The 24,802-nt window shown below is 38.4% G+C and overlaps 2 protein-coding genes across 6 annotated transcripts; both read left to right on the top strand.

Moving 5' to 3' along the window:
* Window positions 1-5,680: 5,680 nt before the first annotated feature.
* On the top strand, window positions 5,681-8,970 carry LOC131310492 (F-box/FBD/LRR-repeat protein At1g13570-like). Of its 5 annotated transcripts, none has more exons than XM_058337539.1 (4): window positions 5,681-7,058; window positions 7,267-8,101; window positions 8,182-8,340; window positions 8,436-8,970. In XM_058337539.1, the coding sequence occupies exons 2-4, from the start codon at window positions 7,286-7,288 to the stop codon at window positions 8,781-8,783; spliced, it is 1,323 nt and encodes a 440-aa protein (XP_058193522.1). In that variant the 5' UTR covers window positions 5,681-7,058; window positions 7,267-7,285; the 3' UTR covers window positions 8,784-8,970. The 5 variants fall into 5 exon arrangements, with proteins under 5 accessions (XP_058193522.1, XP_058193518.1, XP_058193523.1 ...); XM_058337536.1 differs by having other exon boundaries at window positions 5,684-5,837; XM_058337537.1 differs by having other exon boundaries at window positions 5,819-5,837; window positions 6,913-8,101.
* Window positions 8,971-11,201: 2,231 nt separating this feature from the next.
* On the top strand, window positions 11,202-15,796 carry LOC131310491 (uncharacterized). The gene is made up of 4 exons (XM_058337534.1): window positions 11,202-11,507; window positions 13,912-14,831; window positions 14,913-15,071; window positions 15,159-15,796. The coding sequence occupies exons 2-4, from the start codon at window positions 14,811-14,813 to the stop codon at window positions 15,471-15,473; spliced, it is 495 nt and encodes a 164-aa protein (XP_058193517.1). The 5' UTR covers window positions 11,202-11,507; window positions 13,912-14,810; the 3' UTR covers window positions 15,474-15,796.
* Window positions 15,797-24,802: the final 9,006 nt, after the last annotated feature.

Below are 24,802 nucleotides of genomic sequence, written 5' to 3'. Positions count from 1 at the left end.
TCGTCCAATTTCAAATCAACGACGATCTATCCGTCCAATGTCAAATCAACGACGATCTATCCGTCCAATATCAAATCAACGACGATCTACTCGTCCAATTTCAAATCAACGACGATCTATCCGTCCAATATCAAATCAACGACGATCTATCCGTCCAATATCAAATCAACGACGATCCACTCGTCCAATTTCAAATCAACGACGATCTATCCGTCCAATATCAAATCAACGACGATCCACTCGTCCAATTTCAAATCAACGACGATCTATCCGTCCAATATCAAATCAACGACGATCCACTCGTCCAATTTCAAATCAACGACGATCCATTCGTCCAATATCAAATCAACGGCGATCCACTCGTCCAATTTCAAATCAACGACGATCCACTCGTCCAATTTCAAATCAACGACGATCTATCCATCCAATATCAAATCAACGGCGATCCACTCGTCCAAATTCAAGTCAACGACGATCCACTCGTCCAAATTCAAATCAACGACGATCTATCCGTCCAAATTCAATTCAAAGACGATCTATCCGTCCTACCATCTGCTTTCCCGAGCAGAGTCGATGCTTTTGCAAAAGGGATCATTCCCCAGGAGAGTCCACATTCCGTGATCTGGCTATCAAAGACAGCGAAGCAGCGGTCTATCCGCCCCTACGTCGAATCAAACAGGTTCTTCAAAGTTCTTGCATTCTGGATAGCCTTGAAAAAGGGTGTCTAGAAAACCTTTGACGTTACTTATCTCCAGTCAATGGTGCATCAAGTGCCGTCAAAGGGGGGCTTCTGTAGACACCCCATTCTGGACTGTCCAGATAACGTTATTTGTCGATCGTTTATTTCCCCAATGATGATCTTAGTCGAAAACAGTTTAAAGAAAAAGGTGTGGTTGAGCTTTGAGCGTCCAGAACCTCTCTCAAAACCCCTTTCAAACCCTTCAAACCAGAGCCAAACAGCCTCAGCAAAACCCAATTGGCATACGCCAGCGTCCTGAAGGCGTACGCCAGTCATCTGCCACGTGTCAGTCATCGACCAGTGGCCCATCTTTTACTGGCGCACGCCAGTCAAACCCAGTCAAATCAACTTTATGCAGCAACTTGGGCGGGACTTTTGTGCCACCCTGACGTCGGCTACAGCGTCCCTGATGATTACTTTCGGCAGAGACGTTCCCTCTCTCTCCTACACCCCCCATCAAGGCAAGTCCCATGCATTTAATGCATGGGAGGCTCCAACCTTGTCTTAACCAGCCAAACAGGCCCTAGCACCAGACTGATCTCAGTCACTCCCCCTCTATAAATACCCCCTTTGCATTCATTTGCAAGGGGTTAGTCTCTTTAAGAAGCACAGAGCTCCCTTCTCCTCTTTTCTGGCTTTTCTTCTTCTATTGAAAGAGAAAGGAAGGAAGTCCACTCCCATACACCCACTGATGTTCAGTCACCATACAGCCTCCATCTTCAATTTCTAAAGCTCAACACAACCATCAAACCTTAATACCAAGAGGTATACCACCTTTACGTTCTTTTCTGTTTTCGACCCCTGAGGGAAACCAATGAGGCCCAGACTAGTAAGTAATACTAGTCCTGACCTCAAGCTGGCAAAATACGACAAACGTATGAGGTGATACATGGCGCACGCCAGTAACTCTATGCCGTACGCCAGTTATGGTAGTACGAGCACAACTGGCGTGGGGATCATGGATCGTCATCCCTTTTGTTCTATCTTTCTGTCAATCACCCTTGCATGCTAAATAACCAGTTTACAATTTTCTGTGTGTTTACTGCTGTTTAAATAAAGGTTATTGCTTACTCTTTGTCTATTCAGAAGGCCTCTGGGATCCTTCTGGTCATGTTCCAGAGCCCAGATGATGTAAAAACCAAGCACTGGATTAGGGTCAAACGTGCGTATGGCAGTCCATGACTGGCGTACGGCAGTTAATTCCAGGATCCAGTGGCTGGCCTTTGCATTTTAGTTCAGTCTCGGCCTCTTTCTGTCCCCACTCTGTTTAGGGGGTTTCTTGTCTATGTTCATGGTGTCAAGTCATCTCATCCGTCTGTAAATATTCATATCCTGCTTATTTAACTGCTTGGTTTGTCCTGGGTGTGCGCTGGTCCTTTTCCAGAGCCCAGAGGGTTGCAAGCAAGGACTGTGAAACCAGATGAGTGGAGTACGCCAGTCTCCTTGTGGCGTGCGCAGGTCGTATCAACATGCAGTGGCTCAGCCAGTGCATGCTGGTAGAACCTGCTCACGCCCTTGCGGGGCAGCGTACTGCACTTTGTCCAGTTTGCTCAGTGCTTGTTCTCAATCTATATTTTAGCATTGCAATCAAGCCATCCACAAGCATTTTTGTCACATAAATCACAACTTGTTAAAGTTTTAACCCCCATTAACTGTTCCCCCGCCCTAACTGGCTAAAAAATGATCAAATGAGAGAAAAATGCAAGCGCTTTTACAAAATGCCCGAGTAGAGACCGATCTCCGGATTGGGCGAGAGGGGTGCCATAAAACCCTTCCCCTCTCGTAACCTGGCTCCCGAACCTCAGATATTGAAGGTGACGACGGACCGGTCTATGTCTTTTTCAAACTCAAACAAACGTGGCAAACGTTTTCGAGTTCGGTTCCTTGGGTATTCTTACCGCTAAAACCCGAGTGGCGACTCTGAATAGAGGCGTTTCGCCGCGCTTTTCCAACAAAAAAGGGCCGCACCCGATTTTACGAATAAATTTTCCGGGGGCGCGTGCCCACAGCTCTCATATAAAGTATACAGTTCTCATAAACAGCTCTCACAGAAAATACACTGTTCTCATAAAAAAATACACAATTCTCATAGAAAAATATACGGTTCTCACAACTCTCAAATATAACAGATTCATTGACTTGTAGTCAAACACCACCTTAGAATTCAAAAATCAACAAATTAACTTAGAAAACTTTAAAATACCAGAAGAAAACAACATCATCTGAATTATCCCACGTGCCTTGCATACAATCACTTAATCACAGCACCTCAATCGGCAATCAATACGACTTCCAAAACTTCTGCTACATCACCAACAACTCCAAGGATCCCTCCAACGATTTCGACGATGATCTTGATACACACTAAACACACAGTCTTAATACACACTAAACACACAGTTCATGTAGGCTCATCCCACACCAAAACAATTTTATCATCACAAAAAGAGATTTCAATTTCCAAAACCCACTTATATGTACTGCACCATCACAAAAACATAAAAAGAAAAAAAAAACAAATGCATCTGATTGATATATACATGCCTTTCTTCCTCTATATATCTAATCACTCTGTACATACACACATCTATTACTCCAGTAGAATCTATACAACTTTCGTAATTACTCCGTGCCGTGGATTTCGCATCGAGTTAGTTTGGTTCAATCTGAGATTTGATTACCGTGATGGAGGTCGGAGTGGACTCGCCGAAGGCCGGCAGGGTGTCCGGAGTCATGATGGAGTTCCCCGCCATCGACGATGCTTAATTCCTTCTCGCCGCCTCGCATGCCGCGGCGGCGGCGGAGGCTTTTGCATATCAGAGGAGAAGGCATAGCCTCGACTGTAGAGGAAATCGAGGGCACCAAGCTCAGAGACGTTGATGAGATTGTGGGATTGGTGGTCTTGGAGTGAGAATTGGTGGTGGAGAGGCGGTGCGTAGGCAGTCTCAGAATGAGATCGAGAGAGAGGATTTGTTGTTGATGGCGAGAAGGAGTGACGAGCGGAATAAAAAGGGCAAAAAAGTCATGACATAATGTATCCAAGCCTGCGCAGGTTCGGGAATAATATTCTGGGTTGAATTCAAACTGAGCCTAAAAAGGAGGACCGGCCTCTAATTATCTATATAATTATAACCAAGGTTCTAAATGTCGTACCGGTTGGATACCGGATTTCTTACTGGTACGATACGTATTTGTACCGGTCATATACCAGCCACCGTTCCGGGTTTTTAGTGCAACTTCCATTACATATAATTAGAAAACAAAATTTTTTTCCACACCCCCAAATTAATCATAACATAAACCAGTGATTTTTGAAGTTGACGAAAACTCTAGTTGGTGCAACTTACTGAACGGAATCAACGGAACCAGTTTCTTGGCTGACATTTCCCGAAAATTGCTGGTACTCTCTTGTATGCACCAGTATTGGGACCAGAATCAAATTTTGGGTATAAGTTACCGGTATATACTTGCCGATCCGGTACAGAATTCAAACCCCTTATTGTAACCTTCATTGTAACCATGGACATATAATTGGGTTCAGTAATAACTATCTCACAAAATTGAAGGCAACCCATGCACAACCTTTCCAAGGCGTTCACTTTGGACATCTGAATGCATACTTAAAGCCTTGGAAAAAAAAAAGTCATTTGGACATCGAAAATCCAGTAAACAAATCACGTTTTTCTTCGGTTGATGAATACAATTTAAAAAATACATACATAGCAAGATTATTTGATTCTATTACTAAGCTACAAATGTCCGATCAACTTGATTTTCTACATAGTTGTTGCTCTCGTCTAGTTTTAAACGGTGAACAGTTCAAATTATGCTTTTTAATAGAACCATGTAAGAACATTTTAAAGAAAAATGAGTGGTTTGAATCATTTTCGGAGGACCCGAGGTGGGCCCTGTAAAAAATCTGTGCGTAAAGCACGTTGCCATAACACATTTTTGTTTGGTACATGCATTTAATAGGGAGCTCCACAGAAATGTGTGGTGTTAAAGGGATCCGACTATGATGCCCCTGTCCGGTTTTGGGCATCCATGTTCCCATTTTCCCTCGTTCGTTGGATCTCCCTTTTTAATATCAACCATTGGTTCAATTCCACTCATAGTAAATGTGGCCATTGTGGTAAGTATGAGCATATATTGTGGCCTTATATTTTGGCAAGTATTGTCATACTGATACATTGTGGTACGAGCATCCGCAATGGGAATAATCAAAATCGATAACCAAAATGTGCCACGTCAGCATTTGATTATCCATTTAGTTCATAATCAAACCTAACAAACTTGATCTCTACATTGGTTATTTTTATATCCCTATAAAAAAACCCCCCACAATACGCAATGCATCTATGTCCAATTGCAAACGAGTTCCAATCACGCACCCGACCACACCAAATTATTCGTCTCGATGAGACGATTCTAATGTGAGGTGTTTTTTAATTTTTTAGTTTTGAATTTGGTTATTGGGTTTGGTTATTGAGTTTTGGTTATTGGTAAAAGTCGTTAAGTTTGGTTATTCAAATGTCAAAATTTGATGAGTTGCTAAGTTTGGTTATTACAATGTGAGCCCTTTTTTGAGCAAACATTGCTAACTTTAGCAACATTTTAGTTTTGATTATTACATTGTGGATGCTCTAAGTATAGTCAAACATTATGGTAACAATAAGTCTACAAACGCTCCTACCAACCACTCTCGATCACTCATATCTCGCATATGTGTGGGACCGACTTCACAATTAAATATGTGAGGTCGACACATATGTAAGAGAGGAGTGTGGGGGTGATCGATAGGAATGTACATAATATTTTATTCTTGTGGTAAGCGTGGCTTGCAAAAAAAAATATCATAAAACCACTTTTATTTATTTTTCAATCTAAAAGTTCAAATTTATGGAGGCATCCATGTCCCAATACCTCTGCAGGCATGGAAGAAAAATTCCCCAAACACAACGTAAATGTGACTTGGGATCCTTCCCCAAACTGAGAGAGAGAGAGAGAGAGAGAGAGAGGAGAGTCTCTTCAAGTCTTGCAGCGGGGAAAGGTTAGGGCACTCTCTTCAACTCTTCGTCTTCAAAGACTTCACAGTCGGGTAAGTCTTGAAGCCACACGTCGTTTTACATTTTCCAAACAGGAGCATCTCCCACAGCCTAACCAAAACCCTCCCAAAGAGAGAAATGGCGAGGAAAACCACCGAAATAGCAGGCCCAACAGTCTCGCTCCAAACTCGCCACTCTGAAGGGGTGCTACCCTAGCTCGCTAGGGCTGGCGGGTTCTTGTACACTCGCCTGGCTTCTCCTTCTTCTCTTTCCCCAAACTTGAGTCACAAACTTAACTAGTATCTGGGCTTGATTAAAATGTAGGTGTGAACGCCCATGCCATATACATGAATCGTCATAGCTTTATGTCTGACCTTCGCTGCATGCCTGCATGCTTCAAGAGTTTCTTTTGCCCTGCAACATAACTAGCACCTTTGCACGAACCCGTGCTATTCATGGCAATCGAATATAATAAAATAAGATGAAAAGGTTTTAGGAATTTGTTTTCTTTTCAATAGGTGTGAATAGTTCGTTTCAGTGTAATTTGTAGCGTATGGCGGTCTGGGTAATAGGTCTCTTATTATGGGTTGTCTGACATCCAAATTTCAGCACTTAAATTGACATCTGACATTGTGCATCCGAAAAGGTGCATTTAGTCGCAAAAATGAGGGTACCATCTGCAAATTGAATTCTTATTAGGAGGTTAAGTGGATTCTTATGAAAAATGGAGCCTCAACCTTACATGTATCTAGTTTCGTGTTGATCAGCGATTTGACCTTGATAAAAAAAGAAAAGAAAAAGAGAGTGATTAACCATATTTTATAACAAGCAAATAAGGTAAATGGACAAATCAAGTCAGTTTGTTGGGGAAAATTTAGAGTACACATACTCATCAATTTATGAGGTTTAAACACATACTAAACGTAGTAGTATTGTGGGTCAAGTTCCCCATTTCCATCTTTTTTTGTATTGGACAAAAGTTGGGCCAAACTGCTGCCCGATTTCAATCCCTTCTTATTGAAGTTAAAAAGCTATTTTCAGTTCTCTCATTTGGGTATGACATATTTTTCTAATTGATTGTGGAAAGCAACTTTGAGTCTTGCCCTTGTTGTTCTTTAAAAATTACAGTTTCCAAGATTACTTGGAATCTCAAGTCTTAACTTGGGTGTGTGCATGCTTTAGTATCAGTGCTGCTGTTTGTGCCTAATTACGTGACAAGCAAAGTATTGTTGAAGACAGGCGAAGAATTGGATTTGTTTTGTCCTGGTAGATAGGTGAGTGCAAGGTAGCTCTAGGAAAATGTTCATATGTATCACGCTTGTCTAGTCTTGTTGGGAACTTCACCCCTCCTGCTTTTTCAAGATATTACTAATGAACAAAATGATGCCATTTTCTTCTATAATGTATCTTTACTATTTTACCATTGCCCTGAGTCGAAATGATCATCAGTATGTGGAGCTAATTGTTATTTACTTTCATTAGACTTCATAAAACCTGCACAATGCTGGGGAAACAGAGATCTACTTCAGATATAATCAGTAATCTTCCAAGCTATATTGTGGAAAATATCCTAAAGTACTTGCCATTGAGGGATGCAGTGAGAACGAGTGTCTTGTCAAGAAGATGGAGGTACAAATGGGTAACACTCCCGCAACTGGTATTTGATCATAACCTGTTCTTTCTAAACTCAGGGGATTGGGAGAAAATCAAGGCAATTATTTACCGAGTTCTACTTCTTCATCAAGGACCATTAGTGAAATTCGAGCTGTCGTATCCCCCATTTGGAAGTTGCATGGATATCGAGAATTGGATTCTTATGCTGTTGAAGAAAAATATCCAGAAGTTCACCCTTCGGCTTGATGTGAACTCGCACTATGAGTTCCCATGTCAACTATTTTCTTTCCTACAACTGAAGCGTTTGAATCTCTGTTATTGTGTATTCAAACCACCTCCTACATTCAAGGGATTTAGCAGGCTTGTCGACCTTAAACTCTGTTCTGTTAGTATTGCTCCAAAAATGTTTGAACAATTCATCTCTAATTGCTCCCTTCTAGAACAATTGAGGTTGTCTTACTGCACCAAGTTTGACTTCCTCATAATCAACGCCCCTAATCTCAAACATTTCTTCTTTTGTGGCACTTTAAAATCAGTTTCTTTCAAAAACACCCCTCTTCTTGCGGTAGTTTCAATTGAATTGTTTTCCTTGGTTGGAACTGTTAAGCGGCCTGAGGAAGAAGCAGATTCCGATTGGGTGAAGTTTTTCCAGTGTTTACCTGCTGCTATTGAGGACATGCACTTGGATAGACCCTTTTTGGAGGTAAGAAAGCTTCACTTCCTCGAAATAGACTTTGCTGGGTAGGTCGTGCTTCTTACTCTCTTCTCCGTATTTGCTTCCAGTCATTTGCTGCAGGTCATATTCCAGAGAGCATTCCAAGTACTTTGAACCATCTCAAAGTCCTTGCTCTATCTTATATTAGTACTTGTGTTGTTGATCACGTCTCACATGCTCTTTGCTTGCTTAGAAGCTTCCCCAACTTAGAGAGAGTTGATATCAGTGTGAGTTACTGCAGCATTCCTTTTCCTCTACTTATGCTAGTTATGCATGGAATGTGGAATACTCTGACAAAGCGATTGTTCCGGGTTTTTTTCAGATACATAATGATGTTCCAAATGAAGATCCTGTTGTAGAATATTTGCAAGCACAAGATTTCTCGAAATTTTCATTGAACCAGCTTCGAAAAGTGAAGATGTGGAGTGTTTCAGGTGTGGAGTGTGTAACGCCTTTTGCTAAGATTCTGTTGGCACATTCACCAGTACTCGAGAAGATGGTGATATTGCTTGATCTAGATAACTTTGATGAGAAAGGAGCTGCAATGTTAGAAGAAGAGTTGACACGATTCCAGAAAGCATCTCCAAAAGCGCATGCATGCCCCTGGATGATGAGTATTCTTTGGCGTCAAGATATATATTACTATGAGAAAGGAGTTGCGATGTTATAAGTGTTGACACGATTCCCGAAAGCATATCCGAAAGTAGAAGTGGTGTGCTCAACTTTTTTAGATTATGTTAAACCTAAAGCAAAGAGTCGGTAATCACCTTTATTGGAGTACATTGTTTCCAATTTCGACTCTTCTGTTCGAGAGAGATGTAGAAGTATCATCAACTATAGTAAGAAAATTCAAGAAGCATTACGGCTCCGTTTGCTTGGGATGAAAATGTTTTCCCCAAAAATGTTTTCCAAATTTTTTATGTTTGGTTGCATAAAAAATGAGAAAACGTTTTACAAGAAACATGTTTTACAGCAAATCACGGTAAATTAACTTGTGGCCGAGAATCCAGTAAATCATTTTACAGGGGTTCTTTTGATCGAGATGTCCTTTTGAGGCACTTAAATGGAGTACACCCAACCAGGCAACCACTCTTCAAATTCACCATGCATGCAAATCAGGAATTGGGAACTCAACCTATCAGTCTCTCTCTTCAAATTTTTACACGAAAAATATTTTGCTTTGTAAAATGTTGTACATTGAAACATACAAAGCCTACATTTCCGGTTGCCAATACTCCTAGCCTGATATGGCTCGGTAAACAGCTGGGATTCTTATAGCTCTTTTGAATCTTGAGGCTCTATAGAAGTAGAGGCCCGAAAAGAACAAGAAAATGGATATCCCCGGGTAACCGTCTAGGACATTTGATGGAGTTGTCACACAAGGGTAGACCCTTCAAAAGTATCTTACGCGCAAAATACTCTTGCATTTTACATCGAAACAAATGGAACCTATGCTTCATGGGGTTGTAACTTTAGTTCTTGTAGATTTTTACCCGTTTCAGTGAATGTTTGTAATATGAAAATTGTGAGCACCCATGGACATTCTTGTGCGCAAAAATCACAAAAACCAAGCATCTAATATTTTCTACTTTTAATTGGAACCAAGAGATTGCTGCAAAGCTCGCGGAAGGAGGTAGGGTGAGCCCTCGATCTTGGAGGTGAAAATATGATCCAACATGTATGGATGGATTAAAAAATAAAGCGAAAATCTAGAGATCATCACAAAATGAAAGAGGGTTTGTAAGAATGTTAATGTACATGAATTTCAAGTGTCTAGTATTTTGTAGATTCAATGAGAGCTCCCCTAAACATTTTTTTACCCGAATAAAAAATCTGAGTGGAAACTCTTAAAATTCTACTTCACTCCTCGCTCAAATCTATACCAAATTTTTTTTCATTAGCTGTACGAATTTGAGTTTTACTTAAATCAAAGGAGATTCGAATATTTACTCGCGTTTTACAAGGCTAGTTTTTACTTCTCAATATTATAACTATGCCATTGCAAAGCTTTTTCTCAAATATATATCGTAGATTTGGATTTGTCTATTGGAGGAATTTGTATAAAATAAAACATTTACTCAAATTTAAATAAAAAAGAGTAAAAGTCGGAGATGCTATGAAGTAAGCTCAATCAATCCCAAGAAATTATGCTTGGTGAGATAGTTTGCTCATGTCCCCTCTCCGTGGAAACCAAGGTTCGAGTTCCGTGAGGGGCGAGATTTGGGGTTTCAGGACTATAGATAGCCTCTGAGTCCCCTTGTTGACTAACTTTCTACTAACCCATGCTAACTATAAAATATGGCAAAAAAAAAATCCCAAGAAAAAATGGAGGAAGCTATTGCTCCGGAATGTGTGATGGCAACAAGGGTTGAAAGAAAGCTTCCAACCAATCGCAAAATTGTACTTTTGTTTTCTAATTTTGATCTAACCATAGCCACCCAATAGATTATGCATCTAATTTTAGTGATATCATATATTTAGAGGTTATCCATAGTTCTGAACCTCAAATCTGCCCCTCGTGGGGCTCGAGCTCCTGCCTCCATTGATGGAGGAGGTGAACTTTCCACCTGTGCTAGCGTGTAAGTTTGAACAAAAGCACTTCGATGATGTGATACGTTGGACGAAAATGCCACAGTCTCACTTTGACCATTGTTTAGTGGTGTCTGTGATGACAAATGAAGTTTTGGGGTGTAATTGAAATTATCTCAAAGACAGAGGATCACAATTCATATGTATCCAAACCGGCTCAAAGTACTTAAGTACAGATATTGGTCTCACTCTAAGGCTCTGTTTGGAACTTGGGTTGGAAGGAGAAAGGAGGGGAAATAATGAAGAGAAAAATGCTTATCAAAAAAAAAAAAAAGGATCAGAAAAATTAGAGGGAAAGACAATAAGAAATTGGAGAAAATTGAACTTGTTATTTTAAACTTTCCCTTCTCTCTCTATAAATCAAACAAGGGAAAGGAAATTTTTAATTTTTTTCCCCAAGTTTCAAACACACCCTAATGGCCTCTTTGAAACTTGAGGAAAAGAAAAGGAAAGAAAAAGAACTTTTACTAGTAGAAAACTGTGGGCGAAAATTCATTGTGCGTGCGTGAGTAAGAGAGAGAGAGAGAGAGAGAGAGAGAGGTAGAAAACTGTAGGGGAAAATTCGTTGTGCGTGCGCGTGAGTAAGAGAGAGAGAGAGGGTTACCGGATTCCATAATCAGGTAAATCCCTTCGTTTATAAAGAGTGACCCGATTCTAAAATAGAGTTTCACTCGAGCGCTAGTCCTCTGCATTAGGATTCAAGAAAAGAACGACTAGCTGCCTCGGCTGCAGCTCAACAACACAACGCTACTCTTCAGTTTCCGACTCCGCCAACCCATCGTCTCACCTCATTACGGAATACTATGTAAGAAATCATCCCTCCTCGATCCTCATTATCTAATCCCATTCCTGCAAACCCATCTCTCCAAAACCTGTTTTTATTTTTTTTTATTTTTTGTTTTTCAACTTCTGCTATTTTCCCCCACATTCAAACTTGCTCAAGGGCTAGGGAAGGCAGCCATGCGGAAAAATCAACCCTTCAGGGATTAGATGATAGATTTCTAAGTATTCTGGAAGCTAATTTCAGTTTTTCGTCGACCAGTGTTATAATTCAAAACTCTATCGTAAATTCCCCGAAGATCGACCGGTGTTATAAGCCCCCGTCAGTGGATGCCTATTCACCGCTGAAGGGGACTTATTCCTCCAAGAGGACATACAAGCTCTCACACAACTCTAGCAGCATCCAAACCTTTCCTTTGAGAAATTATACTATTCCTTACCCTCTGCACATTTTTAGAAGAGTAGGTGCATCACATTTTACTTTGGCCAACTGCAAAAACATGATATTACTTCCACACAGTGAGGGAGAACTGGGACTCTAAAAAACAGATGTAATTTGGACATCTTGTCTTTATATGTTTGTTTTCTTGGTTGGTTATAAAGTGAAATTTACCTTCACAGAAAAAAAAAATTTGTCTTCCACCACCATTCAGCCTTTCAAAAAAATTTCTTGGTTGGTTATAAAGTGAAATTTACCTTCACAGAAAAAAAAAAATTGTCTTCCACCACCATTCAGCCTTTCAAAAAGAAAAACCACCATTCTCTTTTCCCCTATATTTTTGGTCGATGTTTGCACGGTCATTGGAAGTTTTTGTATGAATGAATAACTGGAGGCTAATGGTGCGTATTGGAGATTTGTTTAACCCGGGACTCTGTGTGTGTGTGTGGAAAACTACCTTGGGTGCAACCTTGACTCTCACAAATTTGTGTGGAAAACTAACTTGGGTGGGATAATAATGGAAAGAAGAAGTCTTGGACAACTCGGGTAAAGAAAAGAGTCTCCCTCGAATTGCGTAAAAACGAGGAATATGAGTTCGGGTGAAGGAGAGGAGAGAGACTTGAGAGGGGTTTTACTCATAGTTGTCAAATCGTGAATCGAATTGAGAATCGAAATGGTCATTTTTCGAATTGTGAATCGCTCTGATTCGGTCATGACTTCTATAATGTATAGAAACCTATGCTTATTGATTAGGGTAACAGCAATATATACTACAAATTAAAGATTTAGGCCTAAATCAATAAAAACTTTCTTTTAAATGATCATGATTTGATAATAACGTGGAGTATTAGGTAAGTTGCTTCTATTGCAACTACCAAGAGATGATTCGTAAAGCCTACTTATGGTTCTTTTTGTACGAAAGAGTTATAAGTACAAAACAAACCCTTAGAAGGTTTATAGGGTTGTTATATTCCGTTTATCGTCTTCATTTTCGATTCACTCTCGTAATAAATCTCATTTTCTTATTATCTATCCATATAACATAGACAAAAGATGACATATATAACAATACTAAAGACCTTAAAAAAATATTTGAATCCTTTTCAAACAACAAAAGAAGCAAGACAAGAGTAAAAAATAAATTTCGGAAATTTTAAGTGAATTGAACGATTCACCGATTCGGATCACCGATTCACTTACGATTCGCAGCTATCCGATTCGGTAGCCTATTCGTATCGATTACCCACCGAATCGTACGATTCTGACAACTATGGTTTTACTCAAGTATGATTTTGCAAAAAGTTTTGAGCTAGGGCTGGATATGTTCTAATTAAGTATTATTTCACATATTTGTACCAAAACTCGTGAAATCTGGGATGGTTTTTCTCTTGTTCTTGATTGTGGATACTTGATGAAAGACGACTTGGTTTTTTCTTGAGTCATATGTTCATGAAACATGCTTATTTGAAGGAAAAATACGTTCTGTTACATAGAAGGAAAAAACGAAAAAACTATCGAGATTACATTAGTTGTGGTCCTTGTGGAAGTGTTTAAAATAGATAGCGTAGTGTATGACAAAGGAATTAGTTAGTGCGAGAAATAGATTGTACTGTGCACATGGTGTTTGCTACCCTTATATTGTAGATTATACTAAACCTATAAATTCTTTATGGTACATCTTTCTTGGCCCCTAAGATCTCCACCCCAAAATTCTGAACGGGTTGGTTGGAGTGTGGTCAATAAGCTTATGCTTACAAGTCTAGGTACGAACTTAGGATTTTGAGAAAAATGTTTCCCATGTTGTAAACTGTATTTTGACACTACATCTATGAAAGTACTGAAGAATGCCGTGATTAAAACTCAAAGGAATAGCAGACAAAAGTATGCTGAAGATGCCTTCTCTTAATTTTTCTTGGACTGGCTACTAAGATTTATTAATATGTGATAGCACTAACTGGGCACTGATTATCATTCTTTGATGTTGTGTCAGGAAATGTTATGAATTACTGCAAGGGAGGCTTGCTGCTATAATTTGATTCCGTTTGCGGATGCATTCTAAAGAGTGATCATCAGAAATGAAGAGAATGTGTAGTTCAACCTCAGATATTATAAGCGATCTTCTTGGTAATATACTCGAAAAAATCTTGGTACTTGTGCCCATACGAGATGCAGTGAGGACAAGTGTTTTGTCAAAGAAATGGACGTATAACTGGAGAACTATTCCGGATCTTGTGTTTGATGATAAGTCACTAGTGGATCCTTATCCGATTCTATTTCGCCAAGGATTTCCACCAGACCAGCTCTCAACTAAAAACAGATTTTTGGCTTCTATTTACCATGTTCTGTTACTTCACCGCGGAGCAATACTCTACTCTCTATATCTAAACTCGAAAGCTGTTCTGAAATTGACACATTGATAACTATTGTGTCGAGTAGTGGGATCCAAGAACTCACCCTTAAAATTTGGAAGGGTAACCCCCATAAATTACCTCAATCTCTGTTTTCTTGTCAACAACTGACACACTTAAATCTCGAATATTGTGTATTTAGACCCCCAACAACGTTTAAGGGATTTAATAGGGTTGTTTGCTTGGAGCTTTTTGAAGTCATCATCACTGTTGACGCCTTTCAGACTTTGGTTTCCAGTTGCCTACTACTTGAACAATTGAAATTTGAAAGTTCTGCCTGTTTTGACTATATTGGAATTGATGCTTCTAATCTCAAAGTCCTAAGCTTAATGGGGTTTTTCAAATCTCTCTGTGTCAAGAATGCACATCATCTTGTAAATTTTCACTACATTCAAAGCCTTTCAAACACCGATTGGAATATCAAGATGGACTTGAATGGGTCGGTCTTTTGGATGGCCTACCTGTTCTTGAGAATCTGCGTATGGGTAATCCATACATGTTGGTAAGATAACACTCTCACCTTTTGTTTCGTTTGTTATGCAGGCAATAGTTTCTTTGATCTCACTTGTGTTGTTTCATGAAGTTAATGGTTGCAGGCTGTCTTTTAAAAAAGAGGCTTCTTACTTTAAGGCACCTTAATGCTCTAGAGTTATCTAGTGTTGACCTTGGGGCAGTATGTATTTTTCGATTTATTTGGTTGACAATGACCAACTCCCCAAAATTACAGAAAGTAAAAATTCAGGTGAGTATCTCACATATTTCCATTTGCCATTCTAATAAGCAACATGTCTTTGATATCTAGAAACTCCTAATGCATTGTCTTCCATAGGCAAAGTCAACCAACGGCAGTGAGGAAGCTACTGTGAAAGCGTGTGAAGAGAATATACACAGCTCGAAGCTCCGTCTAAAACATATTCGAGAGGTGGAGATGCATCTTGTATCTGGCACACCAGTTGAATTACACTTTATGAAGCTTCTGTTAGCCACATCCCCAATATTGGAGATCATGGTTGTGAAGCCACATCCGGTTAAGGTTTCTGATGGAGGATTGAGGATCTTGAAAGAGCTGTCACAATTTCAACGTTTGTCACCCAAGGCAAAAATCACGTACAAAGATCCAAATGAAAGAAATCTCCAAGTTTAGGTCATGGATGAAGTGCATTTTGGTCATCTTAATATGTCAGTGTATCAAGAATTGACATATGTCATCTGAAATTTGTTTGTTTCGGTCAGCTAGGCTACACTTAAAGCAACTAGACAACTACTATAAATGAGGGTATTGGTTTTGATGGAGCTGTCGACCTTTTTTTTCTTTTTCCTTTCTGCGTTAGAAACTACTCCAAAAAGTAGTGGCATTTGGCATTTTTCCCCTACAAGAAAATTGACCTTTTTCTAGGCATGTGACGATATTTTTTACTGATTGTTTTAATTGAAGAGGCATGGTTTTTAACATTTGTATTTAGCAAATTTCATCTTCGCTTTGTAGTTTTTTGACATCATTTTTGTTTAGCATTTGGATTGTTCTCTTGCTAGGGCTGTCATGCTTCCAAGAGCCTTCACATTTTGCGATCATAATATATCGCGTGATGATTCAAAATAAATGAGGCATAGGAGCATATGACCAAGGATACTTGTGCATGGGTAATACCCATGTTGATCTTGGGCCATCCCTTGCTTTGTTTAGTCATGAATTTGTGGAGAAATGATGTTTCTCTTTTACTCAAGTTAACAAGATCGCTATTTTATACTGTAGAAAGGATGGTGCATGGGGGTTTGGAGACAAATCATGCATTTCGGTGTCTAGAAAACATGGGCCTTGTTCGTTTTTAAGTTTAGAAAAGTTTTTCTTTTGTTTTGTAATCATTATCATAATTTTCTCTTTAATCATTATCCTATTTTTTTAATTATTATTCTCATTTCTCTCTCTATATCTCTCCACTTATTACCCATTTCTCCAATTATTAACCTATTTCTTTATTCATCCACTACCAAACAAACAAAGCCATGATCTTTTGAAAAGTCTCTGGCATATTATACTGAGACTATGTTACCATAGGAAATATATTATCGTGAGACTAAATAGTGTATTGACTTGCCCTAGAAAGGTATGTATAACTGTGTCACATGGACACTAAATTTGTATTGCTATACTTAAATGAGTATGATCCCCACCTTTGAAGAAAAAAGTATTTCAAAGTATGCCCATGTTTCTCCTTTCATTACCTTTTTCTTTGAAAGAGGGCAAGAGGGTAATTTCACATACTAACTTACCTAAGCAATTATTGTTTCTCCTTTCATTATCCAAAGCTGGAATAAAACAACAAAAACTTGTAATGATATACGTTTGTCCCTGGAAAGCCATCACCTTATTAAGTAAGAAGAGGTAATTCATAAAAATGTCAAAACGAATTAGTAATTACACCCTAGTGCTCATTCGCAACCATTGTGGGTTGAGCGATTTCATGAGAAAGGGAAGGGTTATGATATGTCACCGAATCTCATCATAGTTGGCGAAAAATGATGAGGAACCAAATATACCTTGAATTTACACATATTCCTCATCATCTCTCACCGATTTATCCAAACCAGTGGTGAGATTATTCTTCTTCAATTATTTTTCTCACCAACCCCTCAATCCAAGGGTCTCTCAAGGCAGTGGCAGCAGAGGAAACCTAGGCCCCGCAGGGGCCCAAGACCTCAACTCAAGGTTTTTTTTTGTTTTTTTTTTAAAATCCGAAGTGTCTTTCATGTATTATTCTACTAGATCTCTTGGTAATCACTCTCATACATTTTCTATATCATTCCATTCTTAATTTTTCATTTGAATATTAGAGCTATTCCACTAGTTTGGCAAAATGAGCCTAATGCAAAGAATTACTACCACTTACGATTTAAAACTCTCTAACACATAATCTCCAAAATCTAAAGTGTAATATTAAAACCATGAGCATAAACTTTTTTTTTTAAAGCAATTATTTACAATTTTTACGATAGTCTTGTTTCTTTTTCTCTGTCGATCCCCAACACAATTCAAATGTGAAGATATATTGTGGAATAAAATTTGAAAAAAAAAAGATATTCTTTTCAATTGGAGCAAAATTTCTAAATATTGCACTTTAGTTCTTTTGTATTAAGTTGCTATTAGATTTGATCAGCTGAGAGAATTCAAGCAATTGATTGTGATATGTGTAATTTTCTTATTAAATAAGTTAGTTATTCATTATTATTTTTAGAACCAAAGTATTTTTTTATTAGGCTAAATTTCACTTACCTCCCCTGAGGTTTCTAGCAATGATAGACACCTCCCCTTGCATTTCTAAATTTGCACTGACCTCCCAACTCCTGTAGTTGCTGACTGTAGATTCCCCCCTTGCCGTTAGAAGACCATTACTAGGTAACGAAAAGACATTAATGTCCTTAATTGTCACGCCGTCTATTTTAAACATAGAAGTAATAGATTTCTCATAAATAAAAATATCTTCCTTTCTATACAATAAAATCCATAAATACCATGCCAAAATCCTTTCACATTTACATTGAAGGGATCAAAGCCCAACATTCCAGAAGTTTTCGAAGGAAGAAAAGAGATAATAATTTTACATTCATCCCAACTTTATTATATGACAATAGAGTTACATTTTTAAGAAAAAAATAATAATAATCTACATGCTAAACTTTTGTGACTTATTAGTTCGTCTCGACAAAATGAATCGAAAAGAAATAACCATTTTTAAGTAAAAAAAAGTCAATATTTTTGAAAAAAATGCTAAAAGAAATGCTTAGCAGAATAGGATCTTAATAAATTAGAGTTACAAAGCTAAACACTTAAAAAGGAATGGAGAGAGTAGTCTTTTCTGAATGTATGTAAGTTAATTTGGGGAGATTGTAACAAATTTAGAAGTAAAGGGGTAAAGTGACACCGGACAAAAAGTTTAAGGGTATTTTTCATCATTTTCCCTTCTTTTTTCCTACAAGTTAAGATCTCACCCAGTTCAAGGGGGCGACTATTCGCAACTCTTTATTTTCTTCATTAGCCTATTAAATTTTTTTAAATAATTACAACATAAATCCCTAGTGCAAAATGTTCTATTTGCCCTTCTAACTTTTTAAACATCATCATCTTCTTTCTCTCTTCCCTCACTCAATCAAGAACATGTGGTCCACCATAGCCACCACCACTCGATCAAGAAAACGGCCGCACCACCGCCACTCCTCTCTCTCTTAATACAGTCGCCAATGAATCACCACACTGCGACCATTTTGAAAACAATTTCGGTAACTAACTATCAAAAATATATATATATATATTTCGGTAACTAACTGTTGAAAATATATATAATTTAGTAACTGCCGAATATATATATAATTTAGTAACTAATTGCCGAATTCTGGTATATACTTTGGTATTAGGTTATCGAAAATTTATTTGACAATATTATATTACTGAAGATTAGAAAAGTCCTGTGTATATATATATATATATATACATTTCTGTAATTGAGTGTCAAAAATATATAAATATTTCGGTAATTAACTGTCGAAATTATTTAAATATTACGGTATTCAAATGTCGAAAACGTTACATTTTTTCAGACATGAAACGCAGAAATCTGGTTCAAAAAATAAAAATTCTGCATCGAAAATCTGGCGCGGGACTAGCCGGCCAGCGGCGGGTTCGACTCGGCCGAGGCTGAATCGGGATACGCGTGCGGTGGTTGTTGTTGATTTGGCGGTGGTTGCTGTTGATACACATTGGAGTAATTGGGTAGGTAATAATCGTAATACTGATTTTGCTGCTACGGTTGATCCTGCTGCTGCTACTGCTGTTGTTGGTGTTCTTAGAAGAGTTGTTGGATTTTTGGAGCTGTTGGCGCTGGTCTTGTGGGAGAGAGGAGAGATCCATTCTTCTTCTTCTTCCTTCTGCTGCGGTTTGTTTCTCCCTGCCGAGTGAATGATGGTCTGGGAGGAGGGGTATAATAGGAAGATTTGGGGAAATTAATGGGTTATATGGAGTAAATAAAGGGGAATTAATGGGTTATATGAAGTAAATGAAGGAAGTTGACTAATTAAGAAAATAAAGGGTTGGACTAATGAAGAAAATAAAGGATTGTAAATAGTCGGCCCCAGTTCCAAAAAAGACGACTAGCTCACAAGTTCTTTCTCGCTCAAAGGCTTTCTTTTTGGTAAGGACTAAGGAGAAGAAGCAGAGGAGCAACAAGAATGATAATGGAATTTGAAGAGACACCCTTTAGTAAGTCTTGAATTTTTGGGTTTTAGTCGGTTTCTGTTCTGTTAAAGTTATTGCCGTACTGTTGGGGATTCAAAGCCCTAAGTTACTCAAATGACAAGGGAAAGCAAGCTGAATCTAGGGGGCAAAAAGTTTCAATGCAATGGTTATTTGTAACGTCCTCTAGGTTGGCGCATGTATGTGTGGGTTCCCCATGTGAGAAAGGCCTTACAAATAACTGTCATTGAAAATTTCCTGGAATCTAGGGGTTTTGTTTAATGAACCCCACACTGTCAAGCAGTGGTGCTTATGGCTGCTGAATTGATGATTCCTATCTTTTAAGTCTTCTGCGTGTATATTGTGTAGTTTGTGGAGCATAACTTTCTGATCCAAAGTTTGAAGATGGGTAGTGTGGGTCATTGATTAGCTTTGTGTTTGGATGAAGGATTTCAGGGGAGATTTAAAGAGAGTTAGGAAAAGATGAAGGCACATGTGAATGAAAAGGCTAAATTTATTATTTGGTTTCTGTATCAATTCCTTTTGCGTTGATCGATCTAATACATAGTACAGACACGTCTACCGTCCATCTGTGTTTGACATGTGTCAAACATGCCCAAGTATGTTCTTTTCCGTTGGAACTTTTTAGTTGGATACGCTATGACACGTTGGGTGCACGTTAAGGACATATTAGGAGGTCGCAATGCAATTTGGAAAATTTGAAACTAATTCAAAAGTTCCATGGATGCTTAGTTTATGAAATGAAGGTCGTGACTGTGAGTTTGTATTTTCATAGTGTCAATACGATTGTGTTCTTTTTTTTGTTCTCTTAATTTGCTAGAAAAAATGGTTTTTGATTTCGATGTGAATCCGTAAGATACATTTGTGTTATACAAACATTTCATATACGAAGTATCCAAAATGTCTTCGTGTCCTAATTTTTGTAGAAATGGTGTGTCCGTTTCTTGTCAAGTTTGTGTCCCTATTGGTATCCGTGCTTCTTAGGAGTTGGATAAATCCTCCACAACTGCATGACACAAACAAAGCCTAAATTAGTAGTGTATAGGTGTTGTTGTATTAGGCTGTATTTAGATAATGTATTTGAGGAGGGCTTTGTTCTTTCGTTTTCCCTATCGTCATCGTTTCCCTTGGCTGTTCCCTCCATGCATTCATGATCTAAACACAGCTGTAAAGGGCTGAGAGAATCGCTCAGTGCTTGAACCAACAAATTAGAGAAAGCCAAAGAAGGAGTTGGGGAGTGCACCAAATGAGTACACTGGGAAAGTTTTATTCGCAGATAAAGTACTGGGAAATTTTGCTCTGAATGTTCTCTCTTATTTGCCTTTTCATATATGAATTTGGGTTAATAGATTGCTGTAAGAGGAAATGTTATCATGGATGTTCCTTATTGTGCTTTTATTTTCTGCCAGCAAGTCACACAAAGACAAATGCCTGGGGAGGTTGACTTTTGATTTGGTTATTTTTTCTGATTGTACAGAATAGTTAGTAACATGACGAAAATAGGCCGCTCAAGCTTTACTGAGAACAAGAGGACAATGAGTGTCTCAAATTCAAACATGATCAGTAATCTCCCGTGCAATGTACTTGAAAAAATCTTAATGCGTCTAAGGTTACATGCTGCGGTGAGGACAAGTGTTTTGTCAAAGAAGTGGAGGCATATCTGGACTACGCTTCCCGAACTTGTATTTGATTATATGTTCTCCGAAGGATTTATTAGTTTAACGACGAACAAGCTTATGATGACTATTTATCAAGTTCTGCTACAACATCGTGGACCACTACTCAAGTTTACACTCTCTCTTAACGGCTCTGGAAAGCTGTCCAGGGATCGACCAGTTGATACGTTTTGTGTCAAACAATGGCATCCAAGAATTAACCCTCTACGTTTACAAGGGTGGACCTTATAAATTGCCGTCATCACTATTTTCATGGCAAGTTATCACACATTTGAATCTTTTGTCTTGTGTGTTTAAACCTCCACCCGGGTTTAAAGGATTTAGCAGGCTCCTTTCGCCGAAGCTTTTTCGAGTTGTCATTGCTGGTGTCACAATTTCAAGTTTAATCTCCACTTGCCCGCTACTGGAACAGCTAACAATTCAAAGCTCTACTGGTTTCGATTTGCTTGAAATTGTTGCTCGTAATCTTAGATGCCTAAGGTTAGTGGGCTTTTTTAGTTCTGTTTGTTTCAAAAATACTCCTCAACTTGCAAAAGTTTCAATGCATTTGTTATCGTCCTTGTGGAACTCAGTATCTGAGGAACGAGAAACATCTAGTTTGGTCATGCTTACTGGTACTTTTCCTGTCGTTGAGCTTCTAGTATTGGACTACTATCATCTCAAGGTACCATATCCATAGTACATGGTGTTTCTCTGTTTATTTAGGGATCATTTTACCTTCATTGTGCTAATTTAGTTTCATTGTTTTTTGTCCTGTGTTGTAGGCCATGGCTGCAGGTGGTATACCAAATATATTTCCAACTACATTGACTCACCTCAAAATTCTGAAGCTGTCTTATTTGTTTTGAGAAAGTAGATGAGATCTCTATGGTTCTTTGCTTAATTAGGAGCTCCCCAAACTTGGAAAAAATTCAACTTAAGATGAGTAATGGCAGCTCATGCTATTTTCTCTATGTTTGGAATGTATATTCTGAATCATTGAGCTGAAATTTTTCGTTTTCTTCTTTCCAGGCGTGTCCAGGTGAAACTTTAGCTCTTGATCCTGTTCCAGAACCTTTAGACGTGCAAGGCTGGTCGGATATCTCATGAAATCAACTTCGAGAAGTTGAGATACACAGTGTATCTGGTATGAGGCCTGAATTGGATTTCATCAAAGTTCTATTAGCCAAAATTCTGGAGAGACTGCTTATCAAGTTGGAGTCAGAGGACATTTATGAGGAATCGAGGATTTTGAAGGAGTTGATAGGATTCAAACGCTTGTCACCTGAAGCAGAAATTATGTTCAGAAATAGAGATGATGGACTACATTTGGGTGATGGGTTTGAGTGAGGCAGGGGGGGTGATCTTTCTGGTGTTTGATGTCTACAGGGTCCGAGTTATAGCAACTGCAAATGACTAGTACTGCTGGATGATCTAAGGTCTTTATAGAAATCAGCTTTATAATTTAGGGATCCTAGAAATCGCTGTAACTGGTTTTTATCCGTAATCTCATTATGGAATTTATCAGCAAATTAAATAGCTCGACTGATTGGTACTATTACTGCTTGGTAAATATGATAACCTAAAAAACTGACTTTGATTTGAAATAACTTCATTTTGGGAGCAGAAATGACTAAGCCATTATGCTTAATTATATCTAGTAATGAGTGCAAATGTTTCCGGTTTTCATCAATTGACTTAGAAAAGATGAGATCATCATCTATATATATAATGCTTGTGCTGCCTGTAAAAATTCCCCAAACCCTAAACCCTCAGTAGGGTAAAAATACCATCATATGAAAGAGGACCTTGGGTGGCCTATGCCACTCCCCCACCGATTGCCTCGGCCCGTGAACAAGAGGAAAATGAAGAAAGGAAAAAAGAGAGTTAAAATAATTTTCTCTTTCTCTTGTTTGGTATAAGAGAAAATGGAACTGAAAATAACCAAGTATTGAAAACAGGAAATGTTCTCCACACTTTCTTCACATTTTTCTTACTCCATTCTTCCTTTGCCTTAACTCAATGGAGGAAAAAGATTCATGTAGCCGACCCCAACTCCAAGTGATTGGGACATGGTTTGATTCTTCCTTTGCCTTGTCTTCCACAACTTCCGAACACCTACAAATGCAGACAGGTAGTTAATTTGGGGGGATTGAATCAATTTCATAATTAAAGGGGTAAAGTGTCACCTGAATAAAAAATCAAGGTTTTTTTTTCTTCTCCATTATTTTCCCTCCTCCATATGCGTTCGGCTCTTATCCAGTATTCAAAGGTCCATTTTCGTTCAGTAAGCAGTTAGGATTAGCCCTACCATTTAACGTCTGTTCGAACAAAAAAATAGAGAGTGATTTCTCCCGCCCTTTTTGATAAGCAAGCTCACTTTTGCCTTATTATATGTAAACTTACATCATCAGGCTTTCTTGAATATAGTTTATTAAACTTGGAAGGAAAATATTGTCAATGCAAATTACAAAATGACAAAAAATGAGTATTTTTGAAAAATGAGAGTGTGAAAATAAAGTTCAACTTCCTCTGTCCGTATTGTTTGTCCAATTTAGAGAACTAAAATTATTAAGGGGACATAATGATTAAACCTAAACTTTCCAAAAGTCCCCTCCAATTCAAATCATGCACTTGTCACATGAAATCAAAAGAGAAGGCTAAAATATATTCCGAAGTACCAGAAAAAAAAAAAAAAGAAAAAGAAAGAAGAGAAGGCTAATATGGTATTTTTATAAGACAATGTTCTTGAACTCTTTAAAATGGATAAATAATTTGGAACATTGCAAAATCAAAAAATGGACAATAAAATGGGACGGAGTGACTACCTTACATGGGAATTGAGGGTGTAAACTTTATATCTAACTCAAAATCAATTGATAATGAGTGGAGATATCCCAAATATTATTGAGTGATCACTCATTCCACTCTCAAGTAATGTGTGACTTTATTTCCTTAACATTCCCCTCACGTGCAATTGCATTTGAGGTCTATTACGTGTGGTTACTTTTTAGGTTCTATCATCATGCAGCCTTTTTACTTGTTTGTCATCGTGGGTGGATTGTAAACTTTTTGAAATGTGGGGTGGAATGTGCCCCGCTCGGATACCATGTGGAAACTTTATATCTAACTCAAAACCAATTGGCAATAAGTGTAGAGGTCTCAAATGTTATTGAGTGATCACTCATTTCACTTCCAAGACTCCATTTCCTTAACAGAGGGGGTGCTGTCTCGGGGTAAAACAATATCATCCCGAACCTGAAAATTTGTTCCGAAACGTTCACTCGAAAGATCTCATCGCGTGCTATGACCTTGCAAAAAATCAAGTCGATCGAACACCGATAACCTAGTGAACGAATCATCTGTCTACAGTACTGTTATCAATGTCCAAAATATTAAGCCAAAAGTTAAGTAAAAAAGAGTGATTTGTTCACTAGATTATTGATGTTCAATCAACTTGATTTTTTTTTTGCAAGGCCATAGTACACGATGAGATCTTTCAAGTGAACGTTCCGGATCAAGTTTTCGGGATTGGGATTTTTTGATGGACCTCACATGGTCAAGTAGTGGGGC

This window comes from Rhododendron vialii, chromosome 12a (genome assembly GCF_030253575.1).
Source record: "Rhododendron vialii isolate Sample 1 chromosome 12a, ASM3025357v1".
Classification (NCBI taxonomy): Eukaryota; Viridiplantae; Streptophyta; class Magnoliopsida; order Ericales; family Ericaceae; genus Rhododendron; species Rhododendron vialii.
The sequence above is the reverse complement of the archived record's forward strand: the minus strand, read 5'-3'. Positions and strand labels throughout refer to the sequence as shown.